The sequence below is a fragment of the Populus alba genome, chromosome 4 (assembly GCF_005239225.2).
Source record: "Populus alba chromosome 4, ASM523922v2, whole genome shotgun sequence".
In the NCBI taxonomy this organism is placed as follows: domain Eukaryota; kingdom Viridiplantae; phylum Streptophyta; class Magnoliopsida; order Malpighiales; family Salicaceae; genus Populus; species Populus alba.
Genome location: NC_133287.1, coordinates 22,509,493 through 22,525,762, shown reverse-complemented (window position 1 = coordinate 22,525,762; position 16,270 = coordinate 22,509,493). Strand labels below are relative to the sequence as shown.

General features: G+C 33.0%; 2 protein-coding genes across 2 annotated transcripts; one reads left to right on the top strand and one right to left on the bottom strand.

Annotated features, from left to right (window-relative positions):
• Window positions 1-37: 37 nt before the first annotated feature.
• On the top strand, window positions 38-2,731 carry LOC118031161 (pentatricopeptide repeat-containing protein At1g71210, mitochondrial). The gene has a single exon (XM_035035494.1). The coding sequence runs from the start codon at window positions 38-40 to the stop codon at window positions 2,729-2,731; it is 2,694 nt and encodes an 897-aa protein (XP_034891385.1).
• Window positions 2,732-11,694: 8,963 nt separating this feature from the next.
• On the bottom strand, window positions 11,695-14,988 carry LOC118031103 (protein NRT1/ PTR FAMILY 4.3). Its single transcript, XM_035035395.2, has 5 exons — window positions 14,766-14,988; window positions 14,352-14,569; window positions 13,732-14,172; window positions 12,984-13,129; window positions 11,695-12,863 (listed from the first exon to the last, which is right to left on the bottom strand). The coding sequence occupies exons 1-5, from the start codon at window positions 14,902-14,904 to the stop codon at window positions 11,972-11,974; spliced, it is 1,836 nt and encodes a 611-aa protein (XP_034891286.1). The 5' UTR covers window positions 14,905-14,988; the 3' UTR covers window positions 11,695-11,971.
• Window positions 14,989-16,270: the final 1,282 nt, after the last annotated feature.

Here is a 16,270-nt window from a genome sequence, read left to right as displayed (position 1 = left end):
GGAAGAGAAGGAAGGAGAAGGGCAAATCCAAAAAGAAATGCTAGCACCCAAACAAGTAGCAAAATCTTCAAGGGTTTTCCTCTCTTCCCTTTTTCTCTTCAACTTAAAGAACAACAACCCTCTTATCTCCACCATATCCCCATCGTCCCCATCCTTGTACTGTTGCTTCTACTATGATTACTCAACAGCTGTAGCTGCTGCTGCAGCAGCAGCAGCAAGAGGAGGAGGCACTCGTGATAGAGTCACAAGTGCAAAGGACATAGCCACATCCTTCAAAGAATGGTTCAAGAAAGGAAACAACGAGTTGTTGAATCGAATTTTCGTCACAATTCAGAAGCACGGTGAAGACAAAGAAGCTCTTGGGCTTGCTCTTTCGCAATTGCGTCTTCCTTTGAATGAGTCATTTGTGTTGGATGTGCTTGCTTATGGTAAAAATAGAAACGAGATTTATTCTTGTGTTAAATTCTTTGATTGGGCTGGTCATAAAGGTGGTTTCTTTCATACTCGTGTTACTTTTCATGCTTTTTTTAAGACCTTGACAGAATCGAAAGGGATGAGTGTGATGCTTGATTTCTTAGAGGTCTGTAAGGGGACAGGAGATGTTTATGTTCATCATAATATGAGATTTCAGACCGTTTTGGTGATGGGTTATGCTGTTGCGGGCAAGCCGGATGTTGCACTCCAAATGCTTGGTAGAATGCGCTTTCAAGGTCTTGATTTGGATTCTTTCTCTTATCATGTGCTTCTCAATTCTTTGATTGAAGGGGGTTTTCTTGAGGGTTTTGAGGTTATCTTTAAGCAGATTTCGTTGAGGGGTTTTGAGGGTGGGGTGACCCGGGTTTTGAAGATTAAGTATTTATGTAAGCAGAAATTGTTGGATGAGGCGGAGGCGTATTTTCGTGGGCTGGTCAATGAGGGTAAGGTTGACAAGTGTAGAAGAGGTGAAATTTTTGGATATGCACATGCTTTGAGTGTTCTTGTTGATGGGTTTTGTCAAAATGGTTTGTTTGTCAAGGCCGGGGAGTTGATTGAGGAAATTAGCAAGTTGGAGTTGGTGCCAATGGAGTCTGCTTATGGGATTTGGTTGAAGAACCTTGTTCATGCTGGAGAGATCGATGCAGCTTCCAAGTTTATGAAGAGCAAGAAGTCCTTAGAAGGGTATGTTCCAGACCTTTTTTGGTGTAACTTATTGCTTTTCAGGCTTTTGAAGGACAACCGTCTTGAGGATGCTTGTGATTTGCTGATTGAGATGAAGGAGAATCAGATATCTGCTAACACCGTCACCATGAACGCTGCATTGTGTTTCTTTTGTAAGGTTGGAATGGTAGAGGTTGCACATAAGTTGTACAAGTCGAAGTTGGAGTTTGGATTCTCGCCTAATACCATGGCGTATAATTATCTTATCAATTCTCTATGTGGAGTAGGGTCCTCTGGTGAAGCTTATTCTCTACTGAAGAATTCTATTAAACAAGGTTATTTCCCTGGTACAAGAGCATTTTCTATTCTTGCTGATGCTTTGTGTAGACAAGGGAAGCTTGACATGGTGATGGAATTGGTTCTTCTTGCTCTATCAAAGAATTTTAGGCTGAGTGATTCCACGTACGAAAGAGTCATATCAGCATTGTGCAGGGCTAGGAGGTTTGAAGATGGTTATGTGATGCATGGGGAATTTAACAGAAGGAATAGAGTTGCTACAGTAGCTACTTACAGGCAGTTGATTCATGGTTTTAGCAAGTCCAATAGGGGACATATTGCTTCTAGGCTTCTTATTGAAATGCAGGATAAGGGTCACCAGCCAACTCGGAAAATGTTCAGAGCTGTCATTCGCTGTCTATGTGATATGGAAAATCCAGAAATGCATTTCTTCAAATTGCTGGAGATGCAATTGTACCGTCACAAATTCAACTCTAAGGTTTATAACTTCTTCATTGATGAAGCTGGGCGTAGCAAGAAACCTGAACTAGCCAGAGAAGTATTTGAGATGATGCAGAGAAATGGAATTGAGCCCAACGTTGGCTCACATGTTTTTATGTTGAAGGCTTTTCTGAGGAATGAAAGAATTTCTGATGCTCTAAATTTCTTTAAAGCAACGCATGATAGCAAGATGGATAAAAAGCTGTACCGTGCCATGGTTGTTGGGCTCTGTGAAGTCAAAAGAACCGATCTTGCTCTGGATTTTCTGAAGGCAATGCAGAGTAAGGAATTGGTTCCAAGCATGCAATGCTACGAGGCTGTTGTAAAGTTGCTTTGCTCAACCAAAAACTATGATATGGTGGTAATAATTATTAATGACTTGAAGAAATGCCAGCGTAAGCTTACATCCTTTATTGGTAATGTACTTCTGTTGCATTCCCTGAAGAGTAATGAGCTATATGAGTCTTGGGTTCGATCAAGAGATGTGCAGAATGATACATCTTCTGATCTTTCAAACCTTGGACTCCTAATTGGTGCATTTTCTGGTCATCTTGAAGTGAGCCTCGAATACTTGGAAGGACTGATTGAACAGTGCTTCCCCCCCGACATCTATACTTGCAACATGTTGTTGAGGATGCTATGCATGAGGGATTTGGACCGTGCTCAGAAGTTCTTCAATAGACTATGTGACAAAGGATTTGAACCTAATCGATGGACTTTTGACATCATGGCACATGGCCATTTTAAGCATGGAAGACAAGTTCAGGGTAGGCTGTGGGTGGATGAGATGTCGAGGAGGGGGTTTGATCCAACTTAAAGTACCCTACAACTCTTTCCCCGGTAATTGCTACTTTTTGCTTAACCTTTCACAGAGTTCTACAAAAAAAATTCCAGATGAAAATAAGATGCCTGAAATTGATTGATTACATGGAATATCTCGTTAACCTCATGTAAATTATGATTATTATTAAAAATTGTTATCATTCCCTTCTCTTTTGATGTCTCATGGTTTTGGAAATCAATTACAAGAAAAGAAATAATGCAATTTTATTATTGTTACCATCCATCATGGCCTTAGATAAAGAATGATATGGGACTGTCTCGAAGTTAGATTGTATATTTGGTGATCAAAATGAGTGGGGAAGGTTTTTAAATATCGAGAGAACATGGGTTTTTTTATTTTCCTTCTTTTTTCTTTTTCGCGTAAGGTAGAAGGGGTTGATTTGGGGGCTTTTCTGGTGTTTGTATAGTAACTGCTAACCATCCAAAGGGGTTGATTTATACATTATTTTAAACCTGGTAGTTTTGCTATCGCCCTTGACGAGTCTCATCTGCATCGAAGTGAACCTAAAAGCATACTAGTTTTGAATTAGAATGCAGGTTGCAACTGTTTCTGATCCAAATAGATTTTATTGTTTGAACTAGTAGAATACCACTATACACAGATGGCAATGACAGGCAGTCAAGTTGAAGGGATGCTAAATTACACATTCAATATATAGTATCTTGTTGTCATGCTCTTGACATATATAATTCCTTACAACAAGTAATATTTGTACCCGCGATTCTGGATGATAACTGTGTGTGTGTGTAGATAAACTTTCTTTGCAACTGCGTGTTGCTCGTTTTACGCTGTCTTACCAGGGCAATAGCAAATTCTTTTTTTTTTTTATCTTTCAAAGGAGTATCCATGAATTGTTCTAATGTGATGGATTTTACCCTTATCAGAATTCCCTGCTCTGGCAATAATTTCAGTCTAAAATCTTCTCTCAGGTTCGTTTGGTGTTGATTGTCTTTACCACTAGTTATATGGAGCCTCGTTTTAGGTCATTGAATACATGTATTATTAATTATTAACAAAAAAAAACTAAAAGAGATTGGTTTTTACTGTAAATCATTCCGTTTCTCAACATGCGATTTGCAGATTAGGATCTCACGGAATGAAACTTGACTTTTGTTTAAGCATGCTGTGCTTGGATGGGAATGAAAATGAGGATATCTTCTCTGTTTATGCTAGAGTTACAAAGGAAATTTGATAATCTTGATCAGCAAACAAGTTTAACATCTTCAGTTTCTTGAAAGTTGAAAGTATATTTATCATGCATACTTGTGATTTTCTATCTACTAAAGAAACTTTATGACAACTAAATTTAGATACCAAAGTTTTGTAATTTCTTGTGTTTGCTTCTAGTGGATTTAAAGTTTTAATGTCAATAATTGTGATAAAGTTATCCATGTAGAACTCAAAATATCTAGTTTTGATTGAGTTAGGATTCAACGGAATATAATTTATAAGTTTGGCTGGTATAATCAATCTTGGATTTGTTTAGGATATTGGAGGTCAATAAGACAACATAACACTTATAATAACAAAAAAGAACTAAGGACTAGCAAACTTTACCTTGAATCTTGAATTTGAAAGCTACCCATGATATTGAAAATGATGAGTTCAATAAACCTATCAAGTCCAGCCAATTGTAGTACTAACATTGCCATAATATGAATGGTCAAAGTGGTTCCAAATTAATTTTCATTTCATTTCTAGGGTTTTGGTCTCTATTTTCTCCTTTTATAGTAGACTTGTTGTAATTGCATCACTCACACTCTGTTTTAGATTTTCTTTGTTAAGCCCACCTTGAGCACATTAAAGTAATGCCAAATGATTTACCACCTCCTTTTATTTATATTACTTTGCTTTTATATGTTAAAATTTGAATGCGTGGTTATCTTATAAATCAAGAAAAGCTATTTTTTTTCTCATTTAGTCAAGGCTTGATAACTACTGTGTAATTTTATTGATTATATAACATATTGTTTTTTTGTTATAATCATTTCTTTATCATTTATCATTTATCATTGAAAATCCATGTTGGTTGTTCATATAATTAAAAGTAGATGAGAGTAACTATGATAAGTGTATTAAGAGATGAAAGTGGAATTTCTTCAATGACATTTTAATTTTTAATTAACAACATCAAAAGTAAACTAATGTAAGATAATATTTTTAACTACAAAATCAAAAAACATATTACAAAATATTCAATAACATTCTATTTGAATTTTCATCTTTATCTCTTGAATATCTAAAACAGGATAGGGTAAAGGAGTCAATTTTTTATGTTCACCTATAAACCTTGTAACTAAATAAGAGCTTGCAAACTTGTAATTATACAGCAATGTCTAAAAATCTATATAAGTATTGACACTTGTTTGTTTGAAATGTTCTTATGCAGCCTCACCTTGCTCTTCTAAATAATCTAGTCTTCAAGTATATGAATGTGAAGAGCAAGGTTGCTCTCCCTCATTATTAATTCAAGACAGTTTTTTTTAACCTGACAATCAAATTAAACAATTTGATGGAAAATAAAATTGTAAATGAAGACGGAATATAAAAATAAACATAATTAATTATAGAAATTACTCACTCATATAAATTAAAATTTACAAAGTTAGTATTGATAAATTTTTTAGAAATTTCTAACGTAGAATACATCATTAGTAGTGTAGAACTTCACCTTTTATTTTTAAACCTCATCTCCGTTACAAAATCTAGTCCTTTCTCAACCATAATCTTAGTTTTTGATATGATATTTACTTGCATAATTTTTTATCTATTATAAGTTTTCCAAGTTTTTCTATTCTAGTACAGGATAAAAGCTTTTAATGCATATTTGATAGATATAGTAGATAAATTAGATGCGTCGGTTGACAGTAATAAATCATAAGAATCTTCTAGGTTTTAGGCAAAGAGAGCTATAATTTATAAATATGGCTGATTAATTTGCGTTTAAAATAATCTACTTTGATGTTTTGGTTTTTAAGAAAATCAATAACACTCTTTTAGATTTGTAAGAGTTTGTTTTAAAATACCATACAAATTCACATTGAAAACATAACTCATTACGTAGTTGTGAAATATAAGTGGTATCAAGAAATTTTTTATCTATATAACTATTAATCCTTTTGTTTAATTTATATAACAAAACAATAGTTAATTATTTTAAATAAAATGATAAAACACACCCGAACACAAAATAAATTTAAAAACTCATTTGATCAATAACAAACTAATAAGATTTGTACTAAGAAAGATCAGGTTTTTTTTTTTTTACTTGCTTTCTCTTCTTTGCTTGTTTTTCTTCTTATAGTTTGTTTCTCTCCATAAAAATCTCTTATTCTTAGAAAATAAACAACCATGAACATATTATCTAAAAAAATATTTTCATGCTTTAAACAACCCATGTTATATTTTAAACATTTTAGTAAAAGCAAGTCTAAGTACAAATCCTATGAATTTATTGTTGGTCAGGTTTGTTTTATCATTTTATTTTTTCATTTTAAAATAATTAATTATTGTATTTTTTTATAGATTAAATAGAGGATTAATAATTATATAGATAAAAATTTATTGTTATCACCAATATTTCACAACTACAAAAAGTGTTTCTACATTTTCAAAGTGGATTTGTATGGTATTTTAAAACAAACTCCAACATATTTGAAAGAGTTTGTTAATGATTTTTTTAAAAAACCAAAACACCAAAGTACATTATTTTTTTTTACAAACACAAATTAATTAGTTTTATTTATAAAATACAGTCCTTTTCATCCTAAAACCTTGAAGATTTTTATGATTTTTTTACTGTTCACCAATACATCTGGTTTATCTGCTGTATCTATTAAATATGTATTAAGAGCTTTTATACTGCACCAGAATGAGAAAACTTGAAAAACTTATAGTAGATCAGAAATTGTGCAAGCAGATGTCATATCAAAAGCTGAGGTTATGACTGGAAAAATAAGATTAGATTTTTCAATGAAGATGGAGTTTGAAAAAAAAAAAAAGTTCTACATTGTTTGTGATGCATTCTACGTTATAATTTTTTATCAATACTGACTTTCCAAAAAAATTTATGAGTTAGTAATTTCTATAATTAATTATGTTATTTTTATATTATGTTTTTATTAATAATTTTATTTTACAACTAATTGTTTGATTTGATGGCTAAATTTAAAAAAAACTACGTCCTGAATTGATCATGAGAAAGAACAACATTGCTCATTACATTCATATACTAGAATATTTAAAAGAGCAAAGTGAGGCTGCAGAAGAACATTTCAAACAAACAAGTGTCGATATTTATATAAATTTATATATGTTGCTGCATAATTATAAGTCTGCAAGCTCTTATTTAGTTATGAGGTTTATAGGTGAGCATAAAGAATCGACTCATCCACTCTATCTTTATTTAGATTTTCAAGAGATGAAGAGTAAACTATGAAGAAATTCAAATATGATGTTATTGAATATTTTGTTATTAAGTTATATCCTTTGATTTTGTAGTTAAAAATATTATCTTAACTTAGTTTACTTCTAATGTTGTTAATTGAAAATTGAAATGTCATTGAAGAAATTCAAGTTCCATCTTTTAGTGTACTCATTATAGTTACTAGTATCTTTGAAAGGACTAGTAACTTCATCTACTTTTATTTTCAAAATAGTCAACATGGATTTTCAATGATAAAGAGATGATTATAATAAGAAAACAATATATCATGTAATCTAAAAGAGTTACATAATAGTTACCAAGCCTCGACTAAGTGAGGGAAAAAATGGTTGTCCTTGATTTCTATGACAACTAAGCATTCACATTTTAACATATAAAACCATAACACTGTAAATAAAAGATGATAAATCATTTGGCATTACTTTAATGTGTTCATGGTGGCTCACTAAACAAAGTGCGAGTGATGCAATTACTGAAAGTCTACTATAAAATGAGCAAGTAGGGACCAAAGCTCTATAAATGAAACTCAAAATTAATTTGGAACTACTTTAACCATTAATATTGTGGCAATGTTAGTACTATAACTGGTTTAGTAGGTTTATTGATTTTATCATTTTCAATATTATAGGTAGCTTTTGAATTCAAGGTAAAGTTTGATAGCCCTGAGTTCCTTTTTGTTATTACAAGTGTCAGGTTGTCTTATTGACCTCCAATATCCTAAGTAGATCCAATTGTGATTGTACCGATCAAACTTATAAATTATATTCTCTATTAGTTGCAAAATCCTAACTTAATCAAAACTAAACATTTTGAGTTCTGCACAGATAACCTTATCATAATTATTGGCATAGAAACTCTAAATCTACTAGAAGCAAACATAACAAATTACAAAAATTTAATATCTAACTTTGATTGCCATAAAGTTTTTTCAGCAGATAGAAAATCACAATTATGCATGATCAATGTACTTTTAAAAAACTAGAGATGTTAAATCTATTCACTGATCAAGATTATCAAATTTCCTTTGTAGTTCTAGTATAAACAAAGAAGATATCCTCATTTCCATTCCTATCCAAGTACATAACATGCTTAGATAGAAGTCAAGTTTTATAGCTCGTTAGCATGACAAACAAAGATAATTGCACCAATGAATGTATTCTATAATGATGATAGAAATCAGAGTCTTTGTCATTTCTTGATATGGCACGCAAAAGGTTATACATCTGCATCTTTATTTTCCTAGGTATCTGTACAAGACTATGAAGTTCAATGATGTTAGCCAGAAAAAAAAAAAAAAAAAATAAATACTTATAAGTTCTTAAAATAAAAGGAATGTACAAAAGCATATGAAGATATAGAAAAGCATGAAATACAAAGTCCACCCACCTTCTTGTAAAAAAAGATTAACACAGACAAAGGAATAGAATAAGTCCATAAAGGCATGTAGTATAAGCAAGTTATGATGGGGTTGCAAAATATTGCACTAAGTTATCCGATATACCATAAACAACTTAAGCCATTATGTTTGTTCTTTTCTAAATTAAAAGGAAATGAAAAAAGTCATTTCAACATCTTCAAATCAAACAATGCTTATATATATAACAAAGTTTTATGGATCTTTTAGCTATTGAGGTTGATAGATTGCATTTCATATTAAACTAACCATAGCTTACAAGATAAAACACACATAAATCAACCAAGAATCAAGTTCAATTATTCAAAATTCTCCAAAATTCTCAAAACTAACATTTTATTCACTTTTAAATAAAACTCTTTGGAAGACTAAATCTCTTCAATTGTTTCTTAATTCATTAATTTCTAAACACCAATTAACTGATCTTTTGTCAACAAACATCTCTTTCATGACAAACTTAGGATTTCACATTCTTATAATTTAAAAAAATATGCCATTAATTATCCAATCATGCATAAATCTCATATGTCACCTTAATTACAATAAATTAAATTCATACATCATCAATTAACACAAATATTTCTAAAATTCCTTATCCTTACAATCATTCCTACTTCTATGAATTTCATGTATTCACCTAAATGTTTTCTTAACCATCTCATTTAATTCAACATAAACTTTTAAATTACCTTTAAAACCTCATAGATGGCCACCCACTCTCTTAGAGTTAGAAATCCAGAATTCTTCTTCAATTTCAATTTATTTTCTAATTCAATAATTTTAATTACCAAATCACCACAATTCTAACCAGCAACAATCAATTCATACAAATTCAACAAAACCTAACAAACCAAATTTAAGGATTTTCCTTTTTCTTTCAAATATAATTCAATTAAATGCAATAAGTTACAAAATTATCTTATCCACCAACAATTAAACTCTATTTAATGAGTTCAAGTTCTTCCACCAATTAACCTTTTTCTTCAAAAATCAACTCCTCACTTTTATTTCTTAAGCTTCAAACCCCTCTCTCTCACTCTAGGTTTTCTAATTTAATTGCTTGAAAAAAATCCACTTAATAAAAATTTTCTTAGCTTTAATCTTTGAGAAATGAAGAAAAATAGAGGAGAAGAAAGATTGTTCCATGACAATTTTTGCCTCCTCAATCTCGTCACCTTCTCTCTTTAAAAAGGAGGGAAATTTTTTTCCTTATTTTAAAAATTTTCACTTATTTACTTCCTTGTATGTCTTTTTCCATCAAACCCCTTCCGTTGGTATTTTTCATGCGTCAAATATTTTATTATTTCATTCAATTTTTTCATAGCTATCTCAAAAATTTTCATCGGTGATGATAATAAAATTTCCCTTAAATTTTATTATTTTTTAATATGTTTATGTCAAAATTATTGATTCATTATTTTTATTTATTAAAACTTAGATTATGAAAAAATTTTATTTAAAAAACAATATTTTAATAAAAAAAAAATGTAAAAAAGGCATTAATTAATAAAGGAAAAAGGGTTTTCATTAAATAGATACCTTTTTTATTGCTAAAATCTTTTTGTATATTTTTTTAATTGCTTTAAGTTTTTATGCAATAAAAACATAGATAAAAAAATATTTTTTTATTAAAAAATACATTAATAAGAGAAGGAGAATTTAAACATAAAATTTTTTTTTTTTTATGAAATACAAGTTATTACTTTTCTTGCAAAAATCCAATTTAATTGCTATATAGTTAAATAAAAAAGCCTAAGGAGTGCCTGGTGGCACAAGATGAAATTTATTCATATACATCTATTTTTCAACTTTGCATTTTAGTTTTTAGTTACCATTACTAACTCTTTTACAGTTTATTGGTTATTTAACATATATTTTAACTTTTTTATTTTCAATTAAATTTTTTTATTAAATCAAAAAAACATTTTTATGATATCTTTATATTCTTTTTACATTAAAAATTAATGTAAACATCCAAGTCCATAAGGTTTACTGGTTTAGGAATTGGGTCAGTGCATGCCTGTGGTTTGATAAGAGACAATTGAGTCCCTGTATTTGATTTTGGCGTCATTTTCCATCCCTTTGTCCACCATCCTCTTCAATTTAGTGTCAAAATAGATTTTCGCCGTTGAGGACACGTGTCACTTATTGATTTTTCAGACAATGTACTTTTTAAAAAAAACTTTTTACTTTTTTGGTGTAGGTTACATTAGTAAATATAATTTTAATTACAGCTATCTTTTGGACATTTTTTTTATTATAATGAAATATAAAATAATTGAGCATTTTATAATGTGGGAACTGTTTTATATTAACCTTTTAGTCACAAAAATTTAATGTTTTGCTGGGCCAACCAGGATTTGGACTGATCTGAGTAAAAAAAAGAAAAAAACAAATATGGTTGATTCGGTTAAAATTAGCTTTAAGCATGTTGAATTTTTTTTAATTAAAATATTTTTTTAATTTTTTTTTTTAAAAAAAGGTTAGAGATCAGCCCGAGATTTTACCGCTATGGCTTTGTCTTTTCCATGTATCGCTTCAATATACCATCACTGTATTTGTTTTGGCTTCCATGTGGTAAAGCCAGCTATTATATGATCCTTGACCATAAGGAGGGAGGAGCTCCAATATTCTTGAAGTGGGGCCCTGTCTTTGCCTGTTTTTAGCCAACATCTTGATGAGTGTTCGTGTTTAGATAAAAACAGATGGGAAAAAAAGGTTTGTGCTTGGAGGGGCCTAGCTCCAATACCAAGACATGTCTGAGACATGTTTTTTTTCGGACATTTCCTGATGGGAACAGCTTCTCCATTGCATTTTGTAACAGGTTTTTGCCCTTGCACTTTCCTGATAGAGCCTTTGATTATGTTCCAGATGCACTCATCGCTTCATAGAAGGTAGATTGCTAGCTAGGAAACACCTCTCTTCTTCAAGAGCTCCAGCAAATTATGCGACGAGCTCCCCATGATCAGGGAAAGTGCTCAATTGAGGAGGATGCGATGGATCTTCTTTGGGACCCTTGACATTTGCTTCTTGACCATATCATTAGAAACTTAAAAATTGATTTGAGCTTGGGATTGCTTGATGCTCAACACAAGCTGCCTTTATAGCATTATTCTAATTATAGATTGGATCCCTATTTTTTCACTTCATTTTACAAAACTCCCTCTAGAGGGAGCCTGCTTCCTGCAGCGAGGCGGGAAGGAAAGAGAGGAGAAGGTAAAAAAACAGAAGGGCTAATGATAAAGGGAGATGATCCCTTAACATTTTTATATTCCTGTGCCTATACTACAAGCCTATATAATATGTAGTGTGATGAAAGCATGTTCTTTTGATCAAGGAGTGGTATAAAAATCAGCTAAGGGATGCTCTCATCCCCAACATGTTTTGAAGAGTTGGTGAAGCCATAGACGTCGCCATGGGTACCTTGTTGTGTTGTGGTGGATACAGATGTTGGACTGTAAGAGTACCATCTAGCCCAGAATAGATAGTTGAGGAAGTTGAGGAAGCCGAGGACTGCTAGCATCCAGTAGAAAAGATCTAGCCTGTCTTTGTTGAGATCATTGTCACTAAGCCAGCCTTTATTTGTAGAGCTTGAGGAGGTGACCTTGTTCACCAAAGAAACTAGCAAGGAGCTCAAGTAAAAACCAAACGAGTAGGAGCAATATGTGATAGCTGTTAAGAATGCTTGCATCCCTTTTAAGGACTGTTTGTAAAAGAACTCGATGAGACCAACAGCAGTGAGCATTTCTGACAATCCAAATATTAGAAACTGCGGGGTGATCCAAAAGATGGACAATATCTTGTTTGAATCTACAGCCGCGTCCCTTCTCTTCTTCTCCATAATGGCAGCAGAAACCATGGAAAAGGTAACAAAAAAGAGGCCAGCTCCTATCCTTTGCAAAGGCGATATTCCTGATTCATGGCCAGTGATTTTTCTTGCAAACGGTACAAAGAAAGTTTCATATAGAGGGACTACAAAGATGAGTATGATGTAAGGGATGGATTGAAGTGAAGCTGGAGGGATGTGGAAGGATTTGGTAAGTTGGGTGTCCATGGCACTCCCTTGTTGGACTGAGAATGTCTGGAGTTGAGCTAAGATGGTGTTGAAAACTATGGTGCAAGCAAAAATGGGAATGGCTGAGATCAGTATCTTCACTTGCTCCACTTGAGTGACACTGCATAATCTCCATGGACTCTCCTTCCCATTGCTTCCATCTTCAACTTTGATGCAGGCCTTGTCCAAGAACCTGGAATTTAGTTCAAGAGAGATTAATGTAATATCTAAAAGGATTAATTAAAAGAAGCGAAAATACAAGTTAATTTGGCACTTGTTTCTGCTTAATTAATTCAGAAAAATTCTGAATTACCTGAACCTTTGTGTATGAACTAGCCTGCAAGGGTCAGAAGATGGGTCTACCAGGCCATTACTTGGCACGCTGTTTTGGCTTCCATGAAGCATCTGCGGATTAGCGGGACAGGTTTGCTTTCTCTTGAACACGGCAGCCACAAAAACCTGAGAAACCCCAGACAGACCATAAATAGAATCCAATTAAACTATTAGAAAAATGAAAGGTCCAGAATTCTTTCATAATTATTCTATAGAAAGTAGGATAAAAATGGCTGGAACAACTTTTTCCATGGCCATGAGTCAGCAGACACCCTTTCTGCTATTGTCTATATAATCTTATGTTGGGCAAGAAATTAAGGAGCAAGTAGCTCTGGTTTTCTATTTTTGTCTATCCCAAGATGACCGTGTAGCCAAAGCATCAACTCGTGTATTTATTTATCTGATAGCATAATTAAGCAAGACAAAATTGCGGACACAAGCAGCAACATCAAACAGTTGAGTCCACAACATAAAAAATCCGAACAACCACTAACTTCCATTTCTTGATGGAGACCAAAAGAGGCACTAAGCAATATGCAAGCGCACTCTCTCTCTTTCTCTGTTAGAATTTAGAGAGAAAACCATGATTTTAATCTACAAGAGTGCATGCATTTCGAACAAAGGTAGCTCATTTTGGTGCTCTTGCAAAGCAGGAGGAGTAAGGATTTGAATTGCATGCAATATGTAGCCAGAGATAATGCACGAAAGAAAAGGTTAAGGTATATTACCTGAGCTATGGGGGTGAAAATGCTTCCTTGAGGGGCTTTGTTCCTGTAATAAAGAGTTCCGGAAACCAAGCTGATCAATCCCATTGCCATGACAGCTGCAGAGACTCCGAAGCCAACATCCATGCCAGAATTTGTTTGAACCCATACCAGAAGTGTTAGAGCAAAAAGTTCACCCATGGAGAAAGCAAAATAGGCAGCATTGAAGTAGGTAGAGAGCTTCTTGGACTGCTTTGGATTGCTTTGATTGAACTGATCACCCCCATGAGCAATCATGTTGGGTTTAACGCATCCACTCCCCAATGCCACCATGTACAGGGCTACAAAGAAGATCAAGGTCTTGAATCCCTTAGCTTCTATACAGTTTTCTCCACCAGTTAACATGTTACACTGGGGTGGCTTTAGTTGGGGAAGATGAGCTTGAACTGATAGTAATATGAAACCCTACGAATTCAATGAACAAAAGAGAGAGTGTTCATCAGAAGGAATCTTCATAGCTTACACACAGACAATTTCTTCCTCATAATTCTTCATTCGTCCTTTGCATACATACATACAAGTTTTGTCTTGTGCTAAACTATAGAAGGGAGAATACGTATGCAAAGCTTAAAAGGAGCCCTTACAGAAAGTTCCACGAAACCAAAGATGAGCATGGTCCAGAAGCACCCAAGATAAGAGTCTGAGAGGTAACCACCAAGGAGGGCCAGGATAAAGATAGTTCCAACAAAGTTTGTCACTATGTTTGCAGACTTTGACAAAGAGAAGTGCATCTCATTTATCACATATGTTATGAGGTTGTTCCCGACAGCAGCTATTGCCATTATCTCAAATGCTTGAAGCCCTGAGATTCAATGCCAGAAAATACATCAAGTGTTTGCAGAAAAGGGTAGACAATATCATGACTTAGAATAGAGAGAATCAAGTCATATCCCTACTTTATGCCAAAAAAACTTATTGCTTTCACTTGGCAAAGTAAATATCCAAGAAAAGGGAAACCATGAAACAGGAAGATCTTCTGGGGAAGAAATAAGACGTACCAAGAACAAATGCCGCTGCTCTCATGCCACCATGCTTGTTGGGATTGGAGGGCTTGCCTCTCCAATCAACTGTAATCTCTTCACTCACCACACACACGCTCTCTCCCTTGGTATCATGTCTCCTTGCCTCCATGTCCATTTCTCTTGCACCTCTTAGCTCTTTCTCCTCAGACAGAAAAATGTAAGAAACAAGTGTTCTCTTTACTCCTATGCTGAAACTGAGGCAGGAGTATTGTCCTAAATATAGAAGGTTCAAGCCCTCCTTGAAACTTCTAAACCCACACGCAGCCTAACAAACGTGGTTAACACCTCTACCAAGAAGGGTAAAAAAAAAAAACAAAAAAGTGGTGTTGCTTGGTATGATTATTGGCCTGGCTTCGTCAAAACGTCAATTTAATATTATTTTTTTATCAGTGAAACGTGATTTTAATCACTGAGACAAATACTCGATTAGCTTGCGCACTTGGAACTTCGAAGAAAGTGTTGGTGTTGTGTTGTTGTACAGGGCTGAAGAGTGGCCTTCTGGCCTTGCATTAATGTTTGGTGGTCCACCTTCTATTTTAACTAATCTTATGGTAAGAAAGTGTGTTGTGTTGTTGGACAGAGTTATAAGTTTATTTATTTATTTATTTTTCTCGCACTCTTCTTGATCTATCCTTATACTTTTTTCCATCCATTTTCATTTTTTTAATGCAATCACAACATAAGAATCAACACATTAGATCTCATTAATAGAAAACTTAGTGTCCCTCCCTGTATCACCTGCCTCCTTCACGTTTATTTGCCACTAAGTGCAGCAAGATAAAATAAAATTAGCATGTTGAATGTGTTTTACTTTTCTTTTCTTTTCTTTTCTTTTTTTTTAATGAAACTGGGATTTTTTTTTTTGTTACACAATCCATTTTAAGATCCATGAACTTATCAACTAAGTAGCCCCAACGATGAATACTATTATTAGAAAAATAATATAATTTATATCCTGAAATTTTATTTAATAATTTAGGTTTTTTGATTGAGATAGTTTTTAAACATGATATCAGAGTCTTTATGATCACATGGTCACGAGTTCAAATCTCATCATCTTTATTTATTTGATACAAACTAAACATAAAAAACTATGAACTTATGCAAACTTCAAACTTAAAAGACTTTCACTCGATGAAGTGTGTTAGAAAATAATATAAATCATATCTTAAAACCTTATCTAACAGCTTAAACTTTTAGATTAAGATAGATTTTTTTGACAACTATCAAGGTTGGGTAATTCAATAATAGATGTTTGTTCGTATTCCAGCTTTCCATGTGTATAAAAAGGAAATTATTGTTTAAATTTTAAATGAATCTAGTTTTGTGTTTAATGATTTAATTTGTCTATCACAATATTTTAAAAATCTTAATTGAATTTTGTTTTGTGCTTTTTAAATTATTAGACAAGGTTTGGCTTAATTCTACTACAAGAGACCTTCCTTGTCGAGGAGAAAAGAAGAAGAAAAAACCTTAAAGCA

Bases quoted from the DNA above. Each gene is read 5' to 3' on its own strand.
- LOC118031161 (XM_035035494.1), top strand. From the start codon at position 38: ATGCTAGCACCCAAACAAGTAGCAAAATCTTCAAGGGTTTTCCTCTCT.
- LOC118031103 (XM_035035395.2), bottom strand. From the start codon at position 14,904: ATGGACATGGAGGCAAGGAGACATGATACCAAGGGAGAGAGCGTGTGT. The intron at 14,173-14,351 runs GTAAGGGCTCCT...TTGAATTCGTAG, and splicing joins TTGGTTTCGTGGAACTTTCT to GGTTTCATATTACTATCAGT. The intron at 13,130-13,731 runs GTAATATACCTT...GGGGTTTCTCAG, and splicing joins TTTTCACCCCCATAGCTCAG to GTTTTTGTGGCTGCCGTGTT.